Source organism: Odontesthes bonariensis, chromosome 3 (assembly GCF_027942865.1).
Source record: "Odontesthes bonariensis isolate fOdoBon6 chromosome 3, fOdoBon6.hap1, whole genome shotgun sequence".
Taxonomy (NCBI): domain Eukaryota; kingdom Metazoa; phylum Chordata; class Actinopteri; order Atheriniformes; family Atherinopsidae; genus Odontesthes; species Odontesthes bonariensis.
Genome location: NC_134508.1, coordinates 928,968 through 955,000, shown reverse-complemented (window position 1 = coordinate 955,000; position 26,033 = coordinate 928,968). Strand labels below are relative to the sequence as shown.

The following is a 26,033-nucleotide window of genomic DNA, read 5'->3' as shown; positions in this document are numbered from 1 at the left end:
GAGCTCTGACTGCCAGGCAACAAATTCTGGAACCAAGGTGTAACAGAACCAAAACTGATACACAGCATTAAACATCAGAACCTGAGCCCCTTCCTGTTCACCCTCGGCACCGGCGTCCCCCAGGGCTGTGCGTAGAGCCCCTTCCTGTTCACCCTCAGCACCGGCGTCCCCCAAGGCTGTGCGTTGAGCCCCCTCCTGTTCACCCTCAGCACCGGCGTCCCCCAGGGCCGTGTGCTGAGCCCCCTCCTGTTCACCCTCAGCACCGGCGTCCCCCAGCGCCGTGTGCCGAGCCCACTCCTGTTCACCCTCGGGCACCGGCGTCCCCCAGGGCCGTGTGCCGAGCCCACTCCTGTTCACCCACGGGCACCGGCGTCCCCCAGGGCCGTGTGCCGAGCCCCCTCCTGTTCACCCTCAGCACCGGCATCCCCCAGGGCCGTGTGCCGAGCCCCCTCCTGTTCACCCTCAGCACCGGCGTCCCCCAGGGCTGTGTGCTGAGCCCCCTCCTGTTCACCCTCAGCACCGGCGTCCCCCAGGGCTGTGTGCTGAGCCCCTACCAGAGTAACTCATTTAGTTTCACCCTATGTTTTTAACGTGTCGAAATGACAATAAAGAATCCTTGAAATGAATCCGAGTCTTTGATTGAAATAAAACTTTATTTTGTTCTTTTCCCTTTAAAACACAAAGTTTCACATTTAAATCAACAGGCAGTGCTCGTTTCCATGACAATGGCTCGTTTCCACAGTGACAGGACAGAAATTCTGGTTTGTAGTTTTTCTTTAATTCCTAAAGCTTTCTGATTGGTTGTCAGGGATTTAATACTCAGGCCACCAGAGGTCAGTACGGCTGTCTCTTGATGAACCGGGTGAACATGGCGAAGGCGGCGATGGGTTTGTCCGAGGGAACCATGTGACCTGAGCCCTGCAGGAAGACGGCAAAGATCAACTAATCATTTTAATCCTTCAGAGCCCCGCCCCTAATCTGACATCATCATCACATCTGGGGAAAGCCCCGCCCCTAATATGACATCATGTGGTGGGTGTACCTTCACAGTGAGGAAGGCGATGTTGTTGAACTCTTTGACGAAGCCGCCCACCTGATGACCGTCTACGTCCTCGTAGAGCCACGTACGCCTCTGCACCTCCGCCTGAGACACAAACACACAGGTAGATATTGGAGGCGGAGCCATTCTGTACCACGCCCGTCAGATTAAGAACAGTCGGTATCGGGTTTATGGTGAGAAAGGAGCTTTAACCTGTTGTTGCAGAGACTCCACAAACCACTCGTCCCCCAGGAAGTTACAGGCCATGTCCACGTCCCCGTTATACACCAGGATCCGGTATTTCTACGCAAAGAACACAACGAGGCTTCAGCAAGGACAAGGTCTAGGATAGGGTCTGAGCTGCTCCAGGATGGGGTCAACTGGTTCGGGATCAGGTCTGACACTGGTTTGGAAACTGGTCCAGGATCAGGATCAGGTCAGTAGATCTTATGGCGCTCTTCTCTTGCCTTCTATGCGACAAAAAGCCACGACGACCCCGCCCACGTCCAGGAGGCACGAAGTGTACTCGTTTGTAATGGAAACACAACCGTGGCGAGTTAGTGGAAAAGCGCCAATAGAGACGGGGCGTTAAAGACTCAGTTCTGACTTGGTAATCCATCTAAACTGGAACTGGTGAGCAGGTGATTCACTGACCAGAGCGGAGAGCAGCTTCAGGTACTGTTTCCTGACGTCCATGTAGAGCCGGCCGTAGTTCAGGTTCACCTCAGCACTGCAACACAACCACAACAAGAGTTACAGGTAGGAAGCATCAGGACAGGTGAGGCTGCAGGGGGACAGGTAAACTCTAACCTAACCTAACTCTTACCTGCAGATGGCCCAGTCCAGGGCCTTGGGGCTGATGTGCAGAGCCTTTTTCACATACGGGTTGTTCAGGTAGAGGGAGGATGGGGTGGAGTTGGTGCAGGGAGGGTCCAGGCGCACAGGCGTGGACAGAGCTGCCACAGCTTGTAACTTCTGGAATTAGAGAAACACCTGGTGAGAAACACCTGGTGTGCAGCCCCCTCAGGTGAGCCAGCGCTAACGAACCATCAGGGGATGTCATACACACCTGGTTCCTGAGCTGAGTCCACAGGTGGTTGATGAAGGTGTTGCCCAGATCTCTGATCACCAGCTGTCCATGTTCCACACTGACAACCAAACAATAAACAAGTCAGAGTTCCACACCTGCTGCAGTCATTTACAGAAACACCTGTCCAGTGAAATGTCACCTGACACTCTGACGGACTCCCCCCGGACAGGAAGCGTACAGGTTGTACATGTTCAACCCTGAACTGTAGACGATGGCCTGGACCTCAGCGAGCTGCAGAGGACACAGAGAATCCCTGAGACCAGCAGAACTGGGACAGAACAAATAACCGCATGGCTGTGTTCCAAACCGCCTACTACTCCTACTAACTTTAACTTTTTTTAAGTTCCCGGATGCATACTAGAGTCTCCGGTTCAGACCCGTTCAGACCCGTTCAGATCCGGTTCAGACCGGTTCACACTCGTTCACACCCGTTCAGACTCACGCCATCAGAGCAGTTTTGGTTCAGGTTGTCGTAGAAGTTGCACTTCCCCTCGCTGCAGCAGAACGTCTGAAGCTGCGTCCACAGCCGCGTCCCCAGCAGGCCGTGATAGTAGGCGAAGTACACCAGAGAGTTGTCGTTCAGCTCGTAGCTCGACATCCCGTTTCCCACGGCAACGCCCTGCAAAACAGGTGAGAACAGGTTGCTAACGTAGAAGCACCGGTCAGTACCGCAGCAGCACTACTGGTTCCTACAGCAGCAGCACCGGTCAGTACCGCAGCAGCACTACTGGTTCCTACAGCAGCAGCACCGGTCGGTACCGCAGCAGCACTACTGATTCCTACCACAGCTGCACCGGTCGGTACCACAGCAGCACTACTGGTTCCTACAGCAGCAGCACCGGTCGGTACCGCACCAGCACTACTGGTTCCTACAGCAGCAGCACCGGTCGGTACCGCACCAGCACTACTGGTTCCTACCGCAGCAGCACCGGTCGGTACCGCAGCAGCACTACTGGTTCCTACCACAGCTGCACCGGTCGGTACCACAGAAGCACTACTGGTTCCTACTGCAGCTGCACCGGTCGGTACCATAGCAGGTGCACCGGTCGGTACCACAGCAGCTGCACCGGTCGGTACCACAGCAGCTGCACCGGTCGGTACCACAGCAGCTGCACCGGTCGGTACCACAGCAGCTGCACGGGTCGGTACCACAGCAGCACTACTGGTTCCTACAGCAGCTGCACCGGTCGGTACCACAGCAGCACAACTGGTTCCTACAGCAGCTGCACCGGTCGGTACCACAGCAGCACTACTGGTTCCTACAGCAGCTGCACCGGTCGGTACCACAGCAGCACTATTGGTTCCTACAGCAGCAGCGCCGGTCGGTACCACAGCAGCAGCGCCGGTCGGTACCACAGCAGCAGCGCCGGTCGGTACCACAGCAGCTGCACCGGTCGGTACCACAGCAGCACTACTGGTTCCTACAGCAGCTGCACCGGTCGGTACCACAGCAGCACTATTGGTTCCTACAGCAGCAGCGCCGGTCGGTACCACAGCAGCAGCGCCGGTCGGTACCACAGCAGCTGCGCCGGTCGGTACCACAGCAGCACTATTGGTTCCTACAGCAGCAGCGCCGGTCGGTACCACAGCAGCACTATTGGTTCCTACAGCAGCAGCGCCTGTCGGTACCACAGCAGCACTATTGGTTCCTACAGCAGCTGCACCGGTCGGTACCACAGCAGCACTATTGGTTCCTACAGCAGCAGCGCCGGTCGGTACCACAGCAGCTGCGCCGGTCGGTACCACAGCAGCAGCACCTGCAGGTTGAGGCTGGCGTCCTCCATCACTCTCTCAGCGAGCGTTGGGATGTAGATCCCTCCGTAACTCTCTCCGGTCAGGAAGAGCTCGTTGCTGCTGAACTCCGGAAACAGGCGGAAGAACTCCTTCAGAGCCAGGTAGTTGTTCATCGACACCTGCACACAGAACGAATCAAACACCTGAGCATCAAAGAGCCAATCAGAAGCAAAGTTTCAGGCACGTGACTGACCTCAGTGTCGTTGGTGGCGTATTTCTGATCGTCCGAGTATGAAAAACCGACGCCCACAGGAGACTCCAGGTACAACATGTTGGCAATCTGCATGTAAACAGTCAACCAATCAGCTTTCAGCATGAACCAACCATGTGACTTTGTTGTGGATTTTTTTTTTTAATCAAAGTGGGTAAGAAGACTACTCAAATAATAATAGAAAATCCAGATTTTGTCTTTCTTTAAGTTTATTCAAAGGCACAAAGCGTTTGAAGTCTGAGCGCTCAGAACAAAAGCCTCGAACAGAATCAACACATTCATTTTTACACTCCAAACGGGGGGGGGTTATCTCAAAGAACAAATGGCCCCCTTACTCTGTTCAGGATCTGAGATAAACACAGTTTACGAGGTGCCCCTTTATGACTTTATGATTTCCTCAGGAAATGTCAACCATAAATCCCCCTCCTGATGAATTTAAAACTTGCCTCCCAACAACAGGATCACAGAATGAGTTTCGGGTCATCAGGAACTCAACAGACTTTAAAACCATCTAGGCAGTTTTGCAATTTTCCATCTCACTTTAACACCCGAGTCACCCGACGTACCTTGTTCCAGGAGTACGGGTTGTACTGAACCGTGACTCCATCGTCCTGGATCTGAAACAACAGGATCAAGAGGTCTGGACAGTGAGCTGATGCAGGTGAAAGTGGACCAGGTGGGCGGGATCAAAGGTTACCTACCAGGAAGGGTCCGTGTTCGGTTAGCAGTCCGTCCAGGGAGCTGCAGCCGGGACCCCCGTTTAACCATAACACCACTGGGTCGGAGGACGAGTTGTTCTGGGACTCCACAAACCTGAAAACAGCAGCAGAGTTCAGGTGAGGCAGCGCCCAAGTGGAGGTCACATGCATACAGGTGTGTTCCAGGTGTGTTCCAGGTACCAGTAGTGCAGGTGTTTCCCGTCGGCCACACTCAGGTACCCAGAGAACTGTCTGAAGCTCGGCTGCTTCTGCAGACCAGGCAGGAAGGTGATCTCATCTTCAGCCGGAGCGGCATCAGCACCCAACAGAGACAACAGGAAGTACAACAGCACCTGCATCTGAAACAGGAAGTGATGTCATCAACACACCACAGAATGCTACACTAAACAACCACCGAATCACCGCGGCCCTCTGGAACTGGGGACCGCGGCCCTCGGGAACTGGGGACCGCGGCCCTCGGGAACTGGGGACCATCGCCCTCTGGAACTAGGGACCGCGGCCCTCTGGAACTAGGGACCGCGGCCCTCGGGAACTGGGGACCATCGCCCTCTGGAACTGGGGACCATCGCCCTCTGGAACTGGGGACCATCGCCCTCGGGAACTGGGGACCGCGGCCTCTGGAACTGGGGACCATCGCCCTCGGGAACTGGGGACCGCGCCCTCTGGAACTGGGGACCACGGCCCTCGGGAACTGGGGACCGCGGCCCTCGGGAACTGGGGACCATCGCCCTCTGGAACTGGGGACCATCGCCCTCGGGAACTGGGGACCGCGGCCCTCGGGAACTGGGGACCGCGGCCCTCGGGAACTGGGGACCGCGGCCCTCGGGAACTGGGGACCATCGCCCTCGGGAACTGGGGACCGCGGCCCTCTGGAACTGGGGACCATCGCCCTCGGGAACTGGGGACCGCGGCCCTCGGGAACTGGGGACCGCGGCCCTCGGGAACTGGGGACCATCGCCCTCTGGAACTGGGGACCGCGGCCCTCGGGAACTGGGGACCGCGGCCCTCGGGAACTGGGGACCGCGGCCCTCGGGAACTGGGGACCATCGCCCTCTGGAACTGGGGACCATCGCCCTCTGGAACTGGGGACCGCGGCCCTCTGGAACTGGGGACCGCGGCCCTCGGGAACTGGGGACCGCGGCCCTCGGGAACTGGGGACCGCGGCCCTCGGGAACTAGGAGGACCGTTCCTAGAACTGCTCTGTCCGAATGCGGCTCATCTGAACCATCCTGTTTTGGGGAGTTCGTTGTTCCTGTTATATCTGCTTCCTCTTCAGCACATTTTGTGAGGAGCCTATGCAGTTCTTGTTTGTAAAATTTTATTCATACACAGTGTTTCCCACACACAGACTAATTCGTGGCGGTGCGCCACAGATTAAACACCGGCCGCCACATATTGCGTTTCGTTATTATTATTTTTTTTTTAACGCTATTTAAAAAAATACTCGTATTCGTTAAGCTGCATTTCCTTTCCCTGCTCTCCCTCCGTCTCTCTCGCATAGCCTTCACACACACACAGCCCCTCCCCTCCGTGCTTCCATGGAAGCTTGCTAGCTTCAGCGTCGTGTTAGATTAGCTCTATAGCTCTGGCTCAACCGAAAGAAGACGGCTGGCGAAATTCACGAAAGGTTGGTATCACGTGCACCTTTATAAAGTCACACATTAAAAAGTCCTATAAAAATATTTTATATTTTGAATACAATGTTGTCCCGTCCCGTCCCGTCCCATAGCAAACAAGCGATTACGCCTTCTTTATAAAGTTAACTAGTCGCAAGTTTGTCGTAAAAAAAATAAAATAATAATGTAGTTGGGTTGTCGAGGTCTAAACACTAGCAGCTGTGAATCAAATAAAGTAGTTTTTTAAACTCTTACACTGAATGTTTGCTGCTTCAATCCAGATGAGTATTGAAAACTATTTTCCGTGATTGAAAGAGAGACGTGCGTGTTGAGGATGAGGAGCAGCCTGAACCGGAGGCATCAGTCTGAAACAGCTGAACAGTCCCACCAGTGTAATTAATGTTATTCATTTGTTTACAATGAAGATGTGAAAATCTGCAGATAAGCCGCACCTGTGTTACCCATCCTTACGTCCCCCATAATTTTCCTTGATGGAGAAATTATCCAGGTTCTTAACTCCCAATGTGACATATATGTCACATTACAGATCTCTGACAGTGGGGGGGGGGTATTCTGGAAAAGAATTCTGAAATGGGTTCTATGTGGTCTATTTAGTCTGTTATAACCCCCTTAATTTTCATTTAAGTAGAAATGGGTCTGGGTTCTTATGGGTTAATACAATAAAGTTCTGTGTGACCAATTATTAACGAAGGAATTATTTTGAAGAATTTTTATTTTTTACCCCCCCCGTGGCCCACCACCACACATTGCCTTCACATCTGTGGGAAACACTGTACTTCACTTCCTATCTGCACAGAGAACCTGCAGTTTCTCACATTTAGCCATTTTCCTGTAGCTACCCAACCTGCATCATTCAGAAACCTCATTTCGATTATTGGGACCAACGGGCTGATCAATACGGCTGATTGGGTTGTTTTTACCGCTGAGCGCCAGCAGGGGGCAGCAGAGACACGCTGAGGACATCTGAGAGCACAGTGACTCCCAGAGGAAGAATGTGGGGAGTTTCTGTCAGCCGAACTCCTCCCGGTACTTCTGCGGTTCCGTACTGGGAACGTGTCCTGTGTGGGTTTCAACTAAGTGGCAAAATGAATCCGAAGGTTTTCTTTATTAATTATCAAAGCTAAATTTCACACACACAAATGCAAATTTTTGAAAAGAAAACCAAATTTCTATTTTTTTTTTATTGAATTAAAGCAATACTTGCTCACAATTAAACCTTCAACTAATCATAAAGCAACAACAACAATGTGGGCTTGTTCCCAATTTGGGATTATGGACGAACTGTTGTCCTAAATCTTTGTTTTATTTGGTTTTTTTTATACGAGACTCCTTGGCACATATGTCAGTTTGTTCAATAGTTTTCTTTTTGCAAGAGTTTTGTGACTGTTATTCTCTTATTATTATTCTTATCCTTATCCTCCGCTTAGCTTTTTTTTTTTTTTTTTTTTGACGTTATGTACACATTTATATGTCGTTATTCTGTTTTGTTGCAAATAAAATTCTTAAAAAAAAAAAAAAAAAAAAAAAACTTCTGCGGCTCCGGAAGCGTTCATCTCTGGTTAAAGGAACAGAATCAGTTTCAGTTCCAAACAATGAGGAAATGCTGCATTATTCTGGAGAGATTTAACCGGAATCAGGCTGGAACCTGAGGAGCAGTTTCATGTCTGACTGTTGGGAAAACACACCGAACCGGTTCAACAGAATAAAGTCAGCTGCTGTTTACCGGGTCTGAGCCGCTGTTACCGGGTCTGAGCCGCTGTTACCGGGTCTGAGCCGCTGTTACCGGGTCTGAGCTGCTGTTTACCGGGTCTGAGCTGCTGTTTACCGGGTCTGAGCCGCTGTTTATCGGGTCTGTTTACCGGGTCTGAGCTGCTGTTTACCGGGTCTGAGCCGCTGTTACCGGGTCTGAGCTGCTGTTTACCGGGTCTGAGCTGCTGTTTACCGGGTCTGAGCCGCTGTTTATCGGGTCTGTTTACCGGGTCTGAGCCGCAGACAGGTCCGCTGCTGTCACCTCAGAGCCGGGTCATTAACGCGCCGTTTCCGGTTCAGGATTTATTTTGTTCTTTATCTTTCGGAGGATCGATATCACTCAGCTGAGGAACGATATTTAATCATTGTTTTTTCTTCATAAAGTTTGGTCAGAACTCAGGAGTTTGTGACACTTCCGGTGGTGTTCATAAATGAAAAACCCGGAAACCGGTTCCGAGCCCGAACGGAACAGATGAACACCGAACTTCGCCGAACTTACCTTCAGCCGGTCCGCCGAGTCTCGCGCTCAGCCGTTGGGTTGGAACTGACTTACGGCGGCTCAGAGTGTTCAGCAGCTCATGTGACTATGGCGGGTCATGTGACTGTGGCGGGTCATGTGACCCCGGTGGTATTTATTGTTATTTTTCAATAAACTTTATTTATCTTCACAATATCACAGTAACAGTGGTCATGAAAGAAATAGTGTACAGTAATGAACAAAAGACATAAAATGAAAGAAGAACATAGTTAAAAAAATACAACGATAGAAAACTGTTAGAACAGAAGAGAGAAAAAAAATAAAAAATAAAAATTACACAAGTAAATGTGAGTTACAAAAATAAGTTATAGTCTTTCCAAATACTTATTGTTTTTATAGCCTTTTTGTTAATTGAATTCGAGATTGAGTCGAGATACAATTTTACATCTATTACGAAGAGTCCAAAAAGTGGTTTCCTGTGCATTATTTTACTTTTATGAATATGAAATTTAGCAAGCAACAATATTAGATTTATAAGGTATGATGACCCCGTTGGTTTTCTAAATCTGATTTTACGTGCGGACGTCAGAGGCGGAGTGCAGCGGCTGCAGACAGGAAGTAAACACTGATCAATAAACTGATCAGAGCTGCTCCTCTCCATAAAATCTGATCAAATTAGAGACATTTAGATTAAAATGCATCGAAATCTGCTGCAGATTAAACCTTTTTTTTTTTTTAAAAACCCCTCTTTATTAAAACTAAAACTTTCATTTTTAACCAAGTTTATATCAATTGTTTTTACGTTAAAAGACAGAATTTGTTATCATTCAATTCAATTCAAATTCAATTCAATTCAAAAATACTTTATTTATCCCAGAGGGAAATTAAATGTTGATGTAGCTCAATTAAATCAAGGAGTTATTATAGATGCTGATGGCTGTGGGCAGGAAAGATTTCCTGTAGCGGTCCGTTTTGCATCCAAACTGAAGAAGCCTTTGACTGAAGAGACTCTGTTTTCCGATAACAGTCTCATGGAGAGGATGTTCAGGGTTGTCCATAATTCTCTTGATTTTATGCCAAATCCTTCTTTGCATTATTGTCTCCAGAGGTTCCACAGTCGTCCCCAGAACAGAACCAGCCTTCCTTATCAGGTTGTTGAGTCTTTTTAGGTCCCTGGTTCTGATGCTGCTGCCCCAACAGATGACGCCAGAGGAAATGACGCTCTCAACAACAGACTTGTAGAATATCTGCAACATCTTGTTGCAAACCTTGAAGGACCTTAGCTTCCTCAAGAAGTACAGTCTGCTCTGTCCTTTCTTGTAGATGGCTTCACTGTTGTGTCTCCAGTCCAGTCTGTTGTCCACATGAACACCAAGGTATTTATATTCCTCAACCACCTCCACTTCTTCTCCCATGATGGAAACAGGGTTTGATCTGACCTTGTTTCTCCTGAAATCTACAATCATCTCCTTTGTTTTGTTAACATTCAAGATGAGATGATTGTTCCCACACCATGCCACAAAGCGGTCCACCAGCTCTCTGTACTCAGCTTCTTGTCCATCTCTGATACACCCGACCACTGCAGAGTCATCTGAATATTTCTGTAGATGACAGGAGTCTGACTTGTACTGGAAGTCTGAAGTGTACAGAGTGAAAAGGAATGGTGAGAGTACAGTCCCCTGTGGTGCTCCTGTGCTGCTGATCACCTGGTTAGACACACAATTCTTCAGTCTGACAAACTGTGGTCTGTTTGTCAGGTAGTCATTAATCCAGGTGATTGTTGAGGCCTCCACCTGAGTCTTCTGGAGTTTCAGACTAAGCAGATCAGGCTGGATTGTGTTAAATGCACTGGAGAAATCAAAGAACATGATCCTCACAGTGCTGCCTGCTTTGTCCAGATGATAGTGGGTTTGTTGAAGCAGGTGTATGATAGCATCTTCAACTCCAACTCCATGGCGATAAGCAAACTGCAGGGGGTCCTGATATGTGCTGGTTTGCTTACACAGGTGGGTCAACAGGAGTCTCTCCAGGACCTTCATGATGTGGGATGTCAGGGCAACAGGTCTGTAGTCATTGATGACTGAAGGGTGGGTTTTCTTTGGTACCGGAACCAGACAGGATGTCTTCCACAACAGTGGTACCTTCTCTTGGGTCAAGCTAAGGTTGAAAAGGTGTTGCAGAATCCCACAGAGCTGCTCTGCACAGGCCTTCAGGACTCGGGGGCTGACACCATCTGGACCTGCAGCCTTGTTCCGGTTTAGTCTTTCCAACTGCCTCTTCACCTGACTTCTAGAAACAGAAAAGTGGGAGGGGGAGGCAAAGGGGACAGCAGCATCTCCTGATTGGGTTGATGACAAACTAGTGGAAGCAGAAGAATCCATGACTGAGGTGGAGGTGGAGATGTTACAGGAAAGCTGTGGGTCAGAGGAGGGTGGGATGTCTCTTTGGCTGGGAACAGGAGGGGAGGATGGTGAGCTTGTTCCTGAACTGAACCTGTTGAAGAATGTGTTCAGCTCATTTGCTCTGTCCAGACTTCCATCCATCCGATCCTCCCTCTACTTGAGGCCTGTGATCTTCTTCATTCCTGACCACACATCTCTGATATTGTTCCTCTGCAGTTTACTCTCAAGCTTCTTTCCATACACCTCCTTGCTCTCTCTGATCTTGACTTTGAGCTGCTTCTGTATACTCCTCAGTAACTCCCTGTCTCGCTCCCTAAAGGCTCTTTTTTTCTTGTTCAATAGTTCCTTTAGCTCACTGGTGATCCAGGGTTTGTTATTAGGGAAGCATCTCACTGTTCTGGTGGGGATGGTGTTGCCCACACAGAAGTTTATATAGTAAGTCACACACTCAGTCATGGCATTAATGTCCTCTCCATGTGGGTTACAAAGAGAAATCCAATCGGTTGCATCAAAACAACCCTGTAAGGCTTCTTCAGCTTCCTGTGACCACTTTCTAACAGTCCTTTTTGTGACAGGTAGTCTCTGGACAAGGGGTTTATATGCTGAACAGAGAAAAACAAGGTTGTGATCTGATTTACCCAGGGGAGGTCTTGATTTGGAAATGTATGAATCCTTGACATTTGTGTAAAACAAATCCAATGTCTTGTTTTCTCTGGTAGAGCAGCTGACAAACTGTTGAAAAGTTGGCAGTGTAGCAGAGAGTGAGGCATGATTAAAATTACCAGATATTGCCACAAAAGAATTGGGGTGTTGTGTCTGTATCTTAGCAACAACGGAACTGATGACATCACATGCAGTGTCGGCAACAGCTGAGGGTGGAATGTAAACGGCCACCAAAACAACACTGGTGAACTCTCTTGGCAAATAATATGGACGAAAACTTACTGCCAATAGTTCAATGTCAGGACTGCAGAGACGACTCTTCACAGTAACATGTCCTGGGTGACACCATCTGTTGTTGACAAGCACTGCCAATCCACCCCCTTTCCTTTTCCTGCTACTCTTTAAATCTCGATCTGCTCGTACAGTCAGGAAGCCCGGCAGAGAGACGCTGGAGTCAGGGATATGATCCTGCAGCCATGTCTCAGGAAAACACATAATGCTACATTCCCGATATTCTTGCTGAGTCCTTGTCAAGGCTAGAAGTTCATCCAACTTGTTGGCTAACGATCTTACATTTCCCATGATGCAGGATGCCAGAGATGGTTTGAACTTCTTCTTTCTTTCTCTCCTCTTTGCTTCTGCTCTGCATCCACGACGCCTCCTTTTCAATTCCAGTGGGATTTCTGGCTTCAGTTGTCAAATTATTTCTGCTTTTCCAATGTTAATCAGCTGCTCCCTGTTGTAAACCACCTTGTTGCTATGGTTATGCATCATAACAAAAGAGCAAAATATACAAAAGTATTGGGAAAAATCAATCCAGCTGCACAGCATCCAAGGCAGGAAGGAACAGTTGTCCAAAAAATGCAATTTCTTCCAAGAAATAACAGGAATGAAATTTAGAAAAAAGAATAAATCTCAATGTGAGGTACAGAGCTACTCCAACGTGCTGCCACCCTCAGCAGCGCATTCTAGAACATACATAATCATGAAAATAATTAAAACATATCTCTATTTTGTTGTAAGCTTCCTGAATTTTATAAAAATAAATATGTAAATAAATACCATGACTGATTCATTAGTTCAGCTGTTTCTTCTTCATCTTGTTTGCCGACAGTTATAATTTACATGAATTATTAATCCTTTTTATTTCTTTAATACTTCTGTAAATCTGACTGTTGCTCTCTTGTTTAATGCTTTGAAAGAGCCCGGGTATGAATAACTAAAGAGCCCGGGTATGAATAACTACAGAGCCCGGGTATGAATAACTACAGAGCCCGGGTATGAATAACTACAGAGCCCGGGTATGAATAACTACAGAGCCCGGGTATGAATAACTACAGAGCCCGGGTATGAATAACTACAGAGCCCGGGTATGAATAACTAAAGAGCCCGGGTATGAATAACTACAGAGTCCGGGTATGAATAACTACAGAGCCCGGGTATGAATAACTACAGAGCCCGGGTATGAATAACTACAGAGCCCGGGTATGAATAACTACAGAGCCCGGGTATGAATAACTACAGAGCCCGGGTATGAATAACTACAGAGCCCGGGTATGAATAACTACAGAGCCCGGGTATGAATAACTACAGAGCCCGGGTATGAATAACTACAGAGCCCGGGTATGAATAACTAAAGAGCCCGGGTATGAATAACTACAGAGCCCGGGTATGAATAACTACAGAGCCCGGGTATGAATAACTACAGAGCCCGGGTATGAATAACTACAGAGCCCGGGTATGAATAACTACAGAGCCCGGGTATGAATAACTAAAGAGCCCGGGTATGAATAACTACAGAGCCTGGGTATGAATAACTACAGAGCCCGGGTATGAATAACTAAAGAGCCCGGGTATGAATAACTAAAGAGGAACCCCAGTGTGCACATCACCTGTGGAAGGCTCCGGTTGCTATAGGAACCCCAGTGTGCACATCACCTGTGGAAGGCTCTGGTTGCTATAGGAACCCCAGTGTGCACATCACCTGTGGAAGGCTCCGGTTGCTATAGGAACCCCAGGCAACGCATGGCTCCTCGCTGTGTTGCGCTCCAACGCCGGCCGCTCTGCACAGTTCTAGGAGGATTTCCCTCAAAACGGCTGATGAGTCGCCATCATGTGCCAGCAAATCCTCTCTGTCTCTGAACACACGCTCTCTTTGAATTGCACCATTTGCATTTCTAATCCTGCTAAAGCAGCCATTGCTTTTAATGGCACCACTTTTATATCCACTGGTATAACTGCAGACACATGGGTGTGTTAATTTATCAGTATTAATTGTTTATCAGTATTAATTGTTCATGTGTCTCAGATGTGCACATCACTGTCTGAGGACAAATTGTTTTCACATTCATTTATTATAACAGTTTCCCAACATCACCTCTAGGTGTTGGCAAAGAATCAACAGCTGTAGAAAAGTGCGTACGCCAGCCCTGAAGCCAGACCTCTCAGAGTCCGGCAGGATCCACACAGCCATGTCTCGGTGAAGAGCAGACCAAACAGCTTTTGTAGTATGACCAGGAGGAGACTAATGCCCCTTTTCCACCGAATATTTTTGTACCAGTACAGCTCTACACGGTCCCACTCTACCCTGATTGGGAGGTTTTCCACCGCGGGTTGAAGGTGGGACCCGTTACAATTTTTAGCCCCGGCTAGTACCTGCTTCAGAGGTGGGTCTAGTCGGTGCTAAAACGTCACGTGATCAGTGCTGTCCACTGATTGGTCAGGTGAAATTACGTCAACGAAGCTCGGGGAGCTTTAAATAATCACCCGCCATGTATGAAAACACACCTGCAGGGGCGGTCTGTGGCGTAGTGGGTACAGCAGACGCTCCATGTACAGAGGCTATAGTCCTCGATGCAGCTGGCCCCGGTTCGAATCACGCATCGGACGGCCCTTTGCTGCGTGTTATTCCCCCTCTCTCTGCCCCCTGCTTCCTGTCTCTCTCCACTGTCCTATACAATAAAGGCATAAAAAGCCCCCAAAAATATATATATAAAAAAAGAAAACACACCTGCGAGAGCAGAGAATAAACAGAATTGTGAAGATGGAAGACCAGAGAAGGAAAGCCAACCCATGGACGATGAGAGCGGTGCAGACCTTTCTGAGTGTGGTGGCCGAGGACCGCATACAGAAGGAACTGGACGGAGCAACACGAAATAAGAATGGCTAACCATGGCTATCACCGGAATTCTCAGCAGTGCCGAGACAAACTGAAGAGTGATTTTGTTGGAGGCGATGGAAAATGGTAAGTGTTGTTCTTATCCCCTTGGTGCAACGCTTATATCGTAACAAATACATGTTCAGTCTTTAACTTGTGTAAAAAGTTACACAGGTGTCTCATGTAAGTTGTTCTGAGTGAGCTAGCAAACAACGCTGTTTTGGAAGGCTAGCAGTGTCTCACCTATGCGGTTACGTGTATGCGTTTCATATGTTCACTTTTTATTTTTTTCCCCTCAAGACTCGGTTTGTGCAACCGATGAGTGTTCGGTAGCTGAGGTCAGCGAAGATCCTCCAATCCCGCAGGCTTCAGAACCGACACTGGCATCTACATCTGCAGCTGAGGCAACAGCTGCTATCTGCATTCCACCGGCACCAACACAGACGCCTGTATCTGAGACAACTCCTGCTGTTTACTTTTGTACGGTCTTTTTAATAAAGAGCTGGGTTTAACTAAACAATTTGGATTGTCAACTGCATTACACATTACACTCCATCGTTGTGTTAACTTTTGACTAACCGCGGCATGACACTTTGTAGTCACCTGAAACCGACGTCACGTTAGTGGTGAACGGGCCGACTCCGCCCACTTCCAGGGCACAGTTTGGGTGGAAAAGGAAATGTTACTGGTGCCGTGTGGTGTAGTGTTGGGCTATATCGAACTGAGTAGAGTAGGGCTAGCTTGGCGGTGGAAAAGGGGCATAATAATATGTGTAGTGAATGTGGAGTTTCCGTACTGTATAACAGTGAATTTATTGATTAATAATTTAAAAAATTTATGCAGAACCCGTTTTGTCCCAAACAGATCAGGAGGTAATTTCAGCGCCTCTATCCTCCACCACCGTGGAGTTAGTGATTTGTGTTTACAGCGTCTTGTTGCAGTCGGTCGCTGCGCATATAGATCGATGATCGACAGCTAAGCTAACACACAGCTAAGCTAACACGTCCTGAACACTCCAGAATGATTGATGAGGTCACCTGAGCTCTTCTCTCCTTTATTGAACTGGTTACCATGGAAACTGTACAAGCAGTCCAATCAAATCAAACAGAAAGCTTTAAAAAAAAAAAAAAAAAAGACCAGAAGGTAAAAAAAACATCTATACAACAGCTGAGTGTGAGGGGGCGGAGCCACTTCAGGGCCGGGGGGGTGGTCTCATCCCAGGGGGCGGCGGTCCTAGAAGAGAGGTCACATGATGAGCGTTAATGATCCACAGGTGTGTGTGCGAACAGGTAAGCATCACATGGTCTTTAGTTTAAACCATTGATCACTGAGCGATCAATAACGCTACGAAAGATAAAAAACTGTCCCGCCATGCTGCCACTTAATTGGCTCCTCTGTCTCCATGGTAACGACTTACCCCTCATGCCGGGGGGAGGCGGCCTCATGCCTGGAGGGGGCATTCCCATCGGCGCTCCGCGGCCCGGACCAGGAGGCATCCCCATGGGAGGCCCCATCGGAGGCCGCATGCCGGGGGGCGGACCCATCATACCTGCAGGGGGAGGAGCCAGGACACGGTCAGGTGACTCAGGTCAGAGTTCAGCTCACATCTGATTGGAGCCCTGCTTCCTACTCAAGTTAACATCAATGTCACACCTTCAGGTGAGACGGGTCAGCTGCTTACCTGGAGGCGGGGCTCCACGGGCCATTGGGGGCGGGGCTCCCCGTCCAGGTGGGTACTGCGTCGGGGCCCCAGCGATGCTGGCGCCTGCCGCCGCCACAGCCACCGTCCCTCTGCCCTGTGGAGTCATCACCTGCACACACAGAACCATCAGAACCCGAACACACGCCTTGCTCAACACTGCCTGTCATGTTGCCACGGTTACCTGCTGCGAAGGGCCCCCGACCCCTCGGACGGGCCCGGCGAGTCCGGCCGGGGCCTGAGGCATCGGAGCTCCCGCAGGAACGCCGCGGCCCGCCGCCCGACCCACGCCGGGACCTCCGGCCACGCCAGCCAGCGGAACCCGGGCGATCCCCGTCTAAAGGAGAGGTCAAAGGTCAAAGGTTAGAGATTAGAGCCAACAGAAACCAGCACGCCGCGCTGCGCTCAGCTGCAGGACACACTCACGTCTTTAGGGGGCGGGCCCTCCACCGTCATGGACACCAGGTTCTCCCCCCTCAGCAGAACCAGACCCAGAACCCTCTTCTCCTCCCGCTCCGGCTGCTTCGAGTTCTTTGGCCTGAAGGAGACAAACGTTCAGTACCCAGCATGCACCTGTGCTCACACCTGCACAACACCTGACTGGGATCCATCTATAACCTCCTGCTGAACTCCTGAACTCCAGAAGCACAGCATCATGTTGTCCTTAATGTGCCCATCAGAGCAGCTCCAGAACTAATATTCTGAGTCTCATCAAAGTCCAACAAGAACAAAAACAGCTCATTTTAATCAGACATGTTGGATCTGTAACATCAGAGGCTGCTGGTTAAACTGCTAGTTAGACTGAGTCTCTGCTGTCTGATAACAGACAATAAACAACCCCTAACCCTCCTCTTTAGGTAAGGTACCACCAACCCTCCTCTTTAGGTAAGGTACCCCTAACCCTCCTCTTTAGGTAAGGTACCCCTAACCCTCCTCTTTAGGTAAGGTACCCCTAACCCTCCTCTTTAGGTAAGGTACCACCAACCCTCCTCTTTAGATAAGGTTCCCCTAACCCTCCTCTTTAGGTAAGGTACCCCTAACCCTCCTCTTTAGGTAAGGTACCCCTAACCCTCCTCTTTAGGTAAGGTACCCCTAACCCTCCTCTTTAGGTAAGGTACCACCAACCCTCCTCTTTAGGTAAGGTTCCCCTAACCCTCCTCTTTAGGTAAGGTACCCCTAACCCTCCTCTTTAGGTAAGGTTCCCCTAACCCTCCTCTTTAGGTAAGGTTCCCCTAACCCTCCTCTTTAGGTAAGGTTCCCCTAACCCTCCTCTTTAGGTAAGGTACCCCTAACCCTCCTCTTTAGGTAAGGTACCCCTAACCCTCCTCTTTAGGTAAGGTACCCCTAACCCTCCTCTTTAGGTAAGGTTCCCCTAACCCTCCTCTTTAGGTAAGGTACCCCTAACCCTCCTCTTTAGGTAAGGTACCCCTAACCCTCCTCTTTAGGTAAGGTACCCCTAACCCTCCTCTTTAGGTAAGGTACCCCTAACCCTCCTCTTTAGGTAAGGTACCCCTAACCCTCCTCTTTAGGTAAGGTTCCCCTAACCCTCCTCTTTAGGTAAGGTTCCCCTAACCCTCCTCTTTAGGTAAGGTTCCCCTAACCCTCCTCTTTAGGTAAGGTTCCCCTAACCCTCCTCTTTAGGTAAGGTTCCCCTAACCCTCCTCTTTAGGTAAGGTTCCCCTAACCCTCCTCTTTAGGTAAGGTACCCCTAACCCTCCTCTTTAGGTAAGGTACCACCAACCCTCCTCTTTAGATAAGGTACCACCAACCCTCCTCTTTAGATAAGGTACCCCTAACCCTCCTCTTTAGTTAAGGTACCCCTAACCCTCCTCTTTAGATAAGGTACCACCAACCCTCCTCTTTAGATAAGGTACCCCTAACCCTCCTCTTTAGGTAAGGTACCCCTAACCCTCCTCTTTAGGTAAGGTACCCCTAACCCTCCTCTTTAGGTAAGGTACCCCTAACCCTCCTCTTTAGGTAAGGTACCCCTAACCCTCCTCTTTAGATAAGGTACCCCTAACCCTCCTCTTTAGGTAAGGTTCCCCTAACCCTCCTCTTTAGGTAAGGTACCCCTAACCCTCCTCTTTAGGTAAGGTACCCCTAACCCTCCTCTTTAGGTAAGGTACCCCTAACCCTCCTCTTTAGGTAAGGTTCCCCTAACCCTCCTCTTTAGGTAAGGTACCCCTAACCCTCCTCTTTAGGTAAGGTACCCCTAACCCTCCTCTTTAGGTAAGGTTCCCCTAACCCTCCTCTTTAGGTAAGGTACCCCTAACCCTCCTCTTTAGGTAAGGTACCCCTAACCCTCCTCTTTAGGTAAGGTACCCCTAACCCTCCTCTTTAGGTAAGGTACCCCTAACCCTCCTCTTTAGGTAAGGTACCCCTAACCCTCCTCTTTAGGTAAGGTACCCCTAACCCTCCTCTTTAGGTAAGGTTCCCCTAACCCTCCTCTTTAGGTAAGGTTCCCCTAACCCTCCTCTTTAGGTAAGGTTCCCCTAACCCTCCTCTTTAGGTAAGGTTCCCCTAACCCTCCTCTTTAGGTAAGGTTCCCCTAACCCTCCTCTTTAGGTAAGGTTCCCCTAACCCTCCTCTTTAGGTAAGGTTCCCCTAACCCTCCTCTTTAGGTAAGGTTCCCCTAACCCTCCTCTTTAGGTAAGGTACCCCTAACCCTCCTCTTTAGGTAAGGTACCACCAACCCTCCTCTTTAGATAAGGTACCACCAACCCTCCTCTTTAGATAAGGTACCCCTAACCCTCCTCTTTAGTTAAGGTACCCCTAACCCTCCTCTTTAGATAAGGTACCACCAACCCTCCTCTTTAGATAAGGTACCCCTAACCCTCCTCTTTAGGTAAGGTACCCCTAACCCTCCTCTTTAGGTAAGGTACCCCTAACCCTCCTCTTTAGGTAAGGTACCCCTAACCCTCCTCTTTAGGTAAGGTACCCCTAACCCTCCTCTTTAGATAAGGTACCACCAACCCTCCTCTTTAGATAAGGTTCCCCTAACCCTCCTCTTTAGATAAGGTACCCCTAACCCTCCTCTTTAGATAAGGTACCCCTAACCCTCCTCTTTAGGTAAGGTTCCCCTAACCCTCCTCTTTAGGTAAGGTTCCCCTAACCCTCCTCTTTAGGTAAGGTTCCCCTAACCCTCCTCTTTAGGTAAGGTACCCCTAACGGTGCGTTCACACCAGACGCGGTCGGGCGACGCGATTACATACAAAGTCAATGCAAAGACGCGATTAGACGCGGATTCGAGCCGGCGGCGCGATGAGGCGGCGCGGTGAGGCGCGGTGAGGCGGTGGCCGCCGCGCGAGTGAAAATATGCGATTCGCGCGAGTTCAAAAAATCCAACTTTGGCGAAATATTCGCGCCAGACAGCCTATCAGCGTTGAGATTCTGGACGACAGTGACGTGGAGACAGATGGACAGGCGCTGTCTGTGACATGCAGATGGGACTGCAGATGGAAATTAGCTTCTAAGCTACAATCTGGTGCAGGTCATCTCTTTACTTTGTAATTAATGTACTTTGCACATGGTCCCTGACAAAATAAAATAAAAAATTAAATCACCGCCTTCTCCAGGAGTTTCGTCTGGATGACGGCCGCCTCCAGCGGCACCCCAGGCCCACCAGGACCCAGCCCGACGACCCGCTCGGGAGGACCGGTGCCGCGATCTCTCGGCAGGACACCATGCCACATGCCACAGCCGCCCCGCAGCTGAAACGGAGCCGCGGCCCAGCTGCGGAGCCCCTGCAGCCGGCGTCCCGCCGAGAGATCACGGCACCGATCCTCCCTAGCAGGCCACCAAACTGGGTCCCGGCGAGCCCGAAACACCGCTGGAAGCGGCCGCCACGGGAGGATCGGTGCCGTGATCTCTCGGCGGGACGCCGGCTGCAGGCGCTCCGCAGCTGGGCCGCGGCTCCGTTTCAGCTGCGGGGCGCCTGTGGCATGGTGTCCTGCCGAGAGATCGCGGCGCCGGTCCTCCCGAGCGGGTCGTCGGGCTGGGTCCTGGTGGGCCTGGGGTGCCGCTGGAGGCGGCCGTCATCCAGACGGAACTCATGGAGGACCGGCGCCGCGATCTCTCGGCCCAGCTGCGGAGCGCCTGCAGCCGGCGTCCCGCCGAGAGATCACGGCACCGATCCTCCCGTGGCGGCCGCTTCCAGCGGTGTTTCGGGCTCGCCGGGACCCAGTTTGGTGGCCTGCTCGGGAGGATCGGTGCAGTGATCTCTCGGCGGGACGCCGGCTGCAGGCGCCGGTCCTCCCAAGCGGGTCGTCGGGCTGGGTCCTGGTGGGCCTGGGGTGCCGCTGGAGGCGGCCGTCATCCAGACGCAACTCCTGGAGAAGGCGATGAAATTATCCGAGCTGAATGCACCACCGGATGATGTCACTGACCCAGACACGACGGCGTGTGCGTTTCAGACGAATCTCGGACTGCCACAGCAGGTACAAAGACGCGATTAGCCATGGATAGCCTCTTGAGCTATTCACTCGTTTTTTACTCGCGCGAAAGAGGCTTTTGAGGCGATGGAATTTAATTTACACCTGCGGCAACAATCGCGCGATGAAGGCGGTGCGAATATTCGCATCGCGTTTGGTGTGAACGCACCGTAACCCTCCTCTTTAGGTAAGGTACCCCTAACCCTCCTCTTTAGGTAAGGTACCCCTAACCCTCCTCTTTAGGTAAGGTACCCCTAACCCTCCTCTTTAGGTAAGGTACCCCTAACCCTCCTCTTTAGTTAAGGTACCCCTAACCCTCCTCTTTAGGTAAGGTACCCCTAACCCTCCTCTTTAGGTAAGGTACCCCTAACCCTCCTCTTTAGTTAAGGTACCCCTAACCCTCCTCTTTAGGTAAGGTACCCCTAACCCTCCTCTTCAGTTAAGGTTCCCCTAACCCTCCTCTTTAGGTAAGGTTCCCCTAACCCTCCTCTTTAGGTAAGGTACCCCTAACCCTCCTCTTTAGATAAGGTACCCCTAACCCTCCTCTTTAGATAAGGTTCCCCTAACCCTCCTCTTTAGGTAAGGTACCCCTAACCCTCCTCTTTAGGTAAGGTTCCCCTAACCCTCCTCTTTAGGTAAGGTACCCCTAACCCTCCTCTTTAGTTAAGGTACCCCTAACCCTCCTCTTTAGGTAAGGTTCCCCTAACCCTCCTCTTTAGGTAAGGTACCCCTAACCCTCCTCTTTAGGTAAGGTTCCCCTAACCCTCCTCTTTAGGTAAGGTACCCCTAACCCTCCTCTTTAGATAAGGTTCCCCTAACCCTCCTCTTTAGGTAAGGTACCCCTAACCCTCCTCTTTAGATAAGGTACCCCTAACCCGGAACAGGAAGTGGACCTACTTGATCTTCCGGAACTCGTCGCAGTCGCAGAGGATGAGGTTCATGTGTTTGTCGAAGGCCTTGAAGGTGCCGATGAAGATGCGGCCGTCCTGCAGGATGCACCTCATCCTGAAGTCGATGTGCTGCAGCATCTTACTGCTCTTACCCACCGTCTGCGGACCAATCACATACAGCCGTCACTGTGACATCACCAACAGGTGTGCATCTACACTGATCAGAACTAAAGAGGCCCGTTACCGTGACACCACAGGTGTGCATCTACACTGATCAGAACTAAAGAGGCCCGTTACCGTGACACCACAGGTGTGCATCTACAATCAGAACTAAAGAGGCCCGTTACTGTGACATCACCAACAGGTGTTCATCTACAATCAGAACTAAAGAGGCCCGTTACCGTGACATCACCACAGGTGTGCATCTACACTGATCAGAACTAAAGAGGCCCGTTACTGTGACATCACCAACAGGTGTGCATCTACACTGATCAGAACTAAAGAGGCCCGTTACTGTGACATCACCAACAGGTGTGCATCTACACTGATCAGAACTAAAGAGGCCCGTTACCGTGACATCACCAACAGGTGTGCATCTACACTGATCAGAACTAAAGAGGCCCGTTACTGTGACATCACCAACAGGTGTGCATCTACACTGATCAGAACTAAAGAGGCCCGTTACTGTGACATCACCAACAGGTGTGCATCTACACTGATCAGAACTAAAGAGGCCCGTTACCGTGACATCACCAACAGGTGTGCATCTACAATCAGAACTAAAGAGGCCCGTTACTGTGACACCACAGGTGTTCATCTACAATCAGAACTAAAGAGGCCCGTTACCGTGACACCACAGGTGTGCATCTACACTCTGATCAGAACTAAAGAGGCCCGTTACCGTGACATCACCAACAGGTGTGCATCTACAATCAGAACTAAAGAGGCCCGTTACCGTGACATCACCACAGGTGTGCATCTACAATCAGAACTAAAGAGGCCCGTTACCGTGACATCACCACAGGTGTGCATCTACAATCAGAACTAAAGAGGCCCGTTACCGTGACACCACAGGTGTGCATCTACACTCTGATCAGAACTAAAGAGGCCCGTTACCGTGACATCACCACAGGTGTTCATCTACACTGATCAGAACTAAAGAGGCCCGTTACCGTGACATCACCACAGGTGTTCATCTACACTGATCAGAACTAAAGAGGCCCGTTACCGTGACACCACCAACAGGTGTTCATCTACACTGATCAGAACTAAAGAGGCCCGTTACTGTGACATCACCAACAGGTGTGCATCTACAATCAGAACTAAAGAGGCCCGTTACCGTGACATCACCAACAGGTGTGCATCTACACTCTGATCAGAACTAAAGAGGCGGGAACACCTGAGCGTTCAGACCAATGAGCTCACAGAGACAAACGATCCATAATTAATATTGGTTCTGATCCGTTTCAGTTGGTCCACAGATCCATCTGAAACACCAGTGAGTCTGCTACAGTCCAGGAAGCGAATCAGAACAGGTTTAAAACGTGTTTTATGTTCTGGTTTTATTAGCTGTTAGCTTCTGGACCGGACTAGACCAGGTCGATAAGGTTCAAACGTTTTTTTCATTAGCTGTTAGCTTCTGGACCGGACCAGGTCAGAACTTAGCTATTAGCTTCTGGACCGGACCAGACCAGGTCGATAAGGTTCAAACGTTTTTTTCATTAGCTGTTAGCTTCTGGACCGGACTAGACCAGGTCAGAACTTAGCTATTAGCTTCTGGACCGGACCAGACCAGGTCAGAACGGGTTTAAAAAGTGTTTTCACGTCCTGGTTGTATTAGCTGTTAGCTTCTGGACCGGACCAGGCAGCTGTTAGCTTCTGGACCTGACCAGACCAGGTCAGAACTTAGCTGTTAGCTTCTGGACCGGACCAGACCAGGTAATACGGGTTTAAAACGTGTTTTCATGTCCTGGTTGTATTAGCTGTTAGTTTCTGGACCGGACCAGACCAGGTCAGAACTTAGCTGTTAGCTTCTGGACCGGACCAAACCAGGTCGATAAGGTTTAAACGTGTTTTCATTAGCTGTTAGCTTCTGGACCGGACCAGACCAGGTCGATAAGGTTTAAACGTGTTTTCATTAGCTGTTAGCTTCTGGACCGGACCAGACCAGGTCGATAAGGTTTAAACGTGTTTTCATTAGCTGTTAGCTTCTGGACCGGACCAGACCAGGTCAGAACGGGTTTAAAACGTATTTTCATGTCCTGGTTGTATTAGCTGTTAGCTTCTGGACCGGACCAGGCAGCGGTTAGCTTCTGGACCGGAGCAGACCAGGTCAGAACGGGTTTAAAACGTATTTTCATGTCCTGGTTGTATTAGCTGTTAGCTTCTGGACCGGACCAGGCAGCGGTTAGCTTCTGGACCGGACCAGGCAGCGGTTAGCTTCTGGACCGGACCAGGCAGCGGTTAGCTTCTGGACCGGACCAGGTAGCTGTTAGCTTCTGGACCGGACCAGGCAGCGGTTAGCTTCTGGACCGGAGCAGACCAGGTCAGAACGGGTTTAAAACTCGTTTTCATGTCCTGGTTGTATTAGCCGTTAGCTTCTGGACCGGACCAGGTAGCGGTTAGCTTCTGGACCGGACCAGGCAGCGGTTAGCTTCTGGACCGGACCAGGCAGCGGTTAGCTTCTGGACCGGACCAGGCAGCGGTTAGCTTCTGGACCGGACCAGGCAGCGGTTAGCTTCTGGACCGGACCAGGCAGCGGTTAGCTTCTGGACCGGACCAGGCAGCGGTTAGCTTCTGGACCGGAGCAGACCAGGACAGAACGGGTTTAAAACGTGTTTTCATGTCCTGGTTAGCTGTTAGCTTCTTCTGTTCGGGGGAACTGTTACAGTCTGTCCCGCCTCACTAACGGCTGAACGGACTTTATCCAGAACACCAAACCCGGTCATCCGATAGATAAAACGGAGCAGAGCGGATATCTGCAGAAGATAAAGCGGTTTAATCGATCAGCATTCAGATCTAAACTGATTGCTGATCGATGAAACCTCCGGTTAATCAGCGGCTCGCCGACGTCCCGCCGACGTTCACGCAAACTGCCGCCATCGTTGAATTAAACCGTAAATCGGATAAATACGGAGCTCCGCCCGGGGGGCAGCGCCCGGAACCTCCGTCCGATAAACACTCACCATGTCTGCGGTTCTGATGGCTCCGATTCCCGCCGGATTCACCGAACAAACCAAAAAATATTGACCCGCGGAGTTACCGCCAGGCCTCCTTTAACACAAAGTTCAGGAAGTGACGACAGTGTCCGGGTGCTACACCGGAAGTGTTCCTACCCAAACTCACGGAAACTGAAAATACAACAGTTCCGCACAGATTAAAAGGTTTCGTCAGTTCTGGTTTAACTTTATTCATCTATATTTCAAATTACCATTAACATAAAACGAGCAGAAGATGGTAGAAAGCAGACAGGGTACGTAAATTAACACGAAATGAGATCAAATAAAAATAAATAAAGATTGGGGAACACTAGGGGGTTTAATCAAAGATATGGGAGATTATTGAAGCATTTTCCTTCACTATTACTTTCAAAGAAGAGAAGTAACAACAAATCTCTGTGAAATTTGGTTGTTTATTTTCCAAACTGAAGAAAAAAAATCACATTTAATACTAAATAAAATCTCACAGGGCATTATCTTTTAGGAATTCCAGGACATAATCAACAAAAAGACATTAAGACATTTACATTTAAAAAAAGAGGCTCTATTGTTTCAGCTTTTTCACCAAAGAATCAGCAGTTATTGTAAAAACTCCAGAAAGTTAAATAAATATACATAATAGTTAAATCATTTTCTTTGATAAAGATGAGAATAATTCTTTAATGAAGGCTTTCCATATGACGGTGTTTAATATTAGAAACATCTGTCTGCATCTGTCTTGTGAAGCTTTCAGTTCCAGATGAAATTTAAATTATTTTAAAAAACAGTTTGATGAAAGCGATCCAGTCTCTTATTGATGTTGGTGTGGAAAGAAAATAAATCAGAAAATTCTTGGGTGGAAAGTTTTTGATGAAAAT

General features: G+C 49.7%; 3 protein-coding genes across 3 annotated transcripts; all 3 read right to left on the bottom strand.

The window, feature by feature from the left end:
• Positions 1–634: 634 nt before the first annotated feature.
• ctsa (cathepsin A) lies at positions 635–8,838 on the bottom strand. The gene is made up of 14 exons (XM_075460035.1): positions 8,739–8,838; positions 5,034–5,191; positions 4,836–4,947; positions 4,701–4,751; positions 4,117–4,203; positions 3,887–4,042; positions 2,572–2,748; positions 2,269–2,360; positions 2,109–2,187; positions 1,866–2,014; positions 1,694–1,769; positions 1,253–1,342; positions 1,043–1,144; positions 635–918 (listed from the first exon to the last, which is right to left on the bottom strand). The coding sequence occupies exons 2-14, from the start codon at positions 5,189–5,191 to the stop codon at positions 835–837; spliced, it is 1,413 nt and encodes a 470-aa protein (XP_075316150.1). The 5' UTR covers positions 8,739–8,838; the 3' UTR covers positions 635–834.
• On the bottom strand, positions 2,757–3,878 carry LOC142377630 (uncharacterized; the record flags this gene model as incomplete). Its single annotated transcript, XM_075461937.1, has 1 exon — positions 2,757–3,878. A coding segment is annotated over one exon (1,122 nt), but the record flags the coding sequence as incomplete, so codon positions are not given.
• Positions 8,839–15,977: 7,139 nt separating the features above from the next.
• On the bottom strand, positions 15,978–25,271 carry snrpb (small nuclear ribonucleoprotein polypeptides B and B1). Its single transcript, XM_075460034.1, has 7 exons — positions 25,144–25,271; positions 21,966–22,117; positions 17,065–17,176; positions 16,823–16,975; positions 16,621–16,750; positions 16,357–16,488; positions 15,978–16,172 (listed from the first exon to the last, which is right to left on the bottom strand). The coding sequence occupies exons 1-7, from the start codon at positions 25,144–25,146 to the stop codon at positions 16,132–16,134; spliced, it is 723 nt and encodes a 240-aa protein (XP_075316149.1). The 5' UTR covers positions 25,147–25,271; the 3' UTR covers positions 15,978–16,131.
• Between the last annotated feature and the right edge of the window lie 762 nt (positions 25,272–26,033).

What these genes read in the sequence shown, in the direction of transcription:
- ctsa (XM_075460035.1), bottom strand. Translation starts at nt 5,191, where the DNA reads ATGCAGGTGCTGTTGTACTTCCTGTTGTCTCTGTTGGGTGCTGATGCC. An exon ending in ACGCCAGCCTCAACCTGCAG is followed by an intron (nt 2,749 to 3,886) that starts GTGCTGCTGCTG and finishes CCTGTTTTGCAG; the next exon opens with GGCGTTGCCGTGGGAAACGG. An exon ending in GGACTCAGCTCAGGAACCAG is followed by an intron (nt 2,015 to 2,108) that starts GTGTGTATGACA and finishes CTCTAATTCCAG; the next exon opens with AAGTTACAAGCTGTGGCAGC.
- snrpb (XM_075460034.1), bottom strand. An exon ending in GACGAGTTCCGGAAGATCAA is followed by an intron (nt 17,177 to 21,965) that starts GTAGGTCCACTT and finishes TGTCTCCTTCAG; the next exon opens with GCCAAAGAACTCGAAGCAGC. An exon ending in GCCTCCCCCCGGCATGAGGG is followed by an intron (nt 16,173 to 16,356) that starts GTAAGTCGTTAC and finishes CCTCTCTTCTAG; the next exon opens with GACCGCCGCCCCCTGGGATG.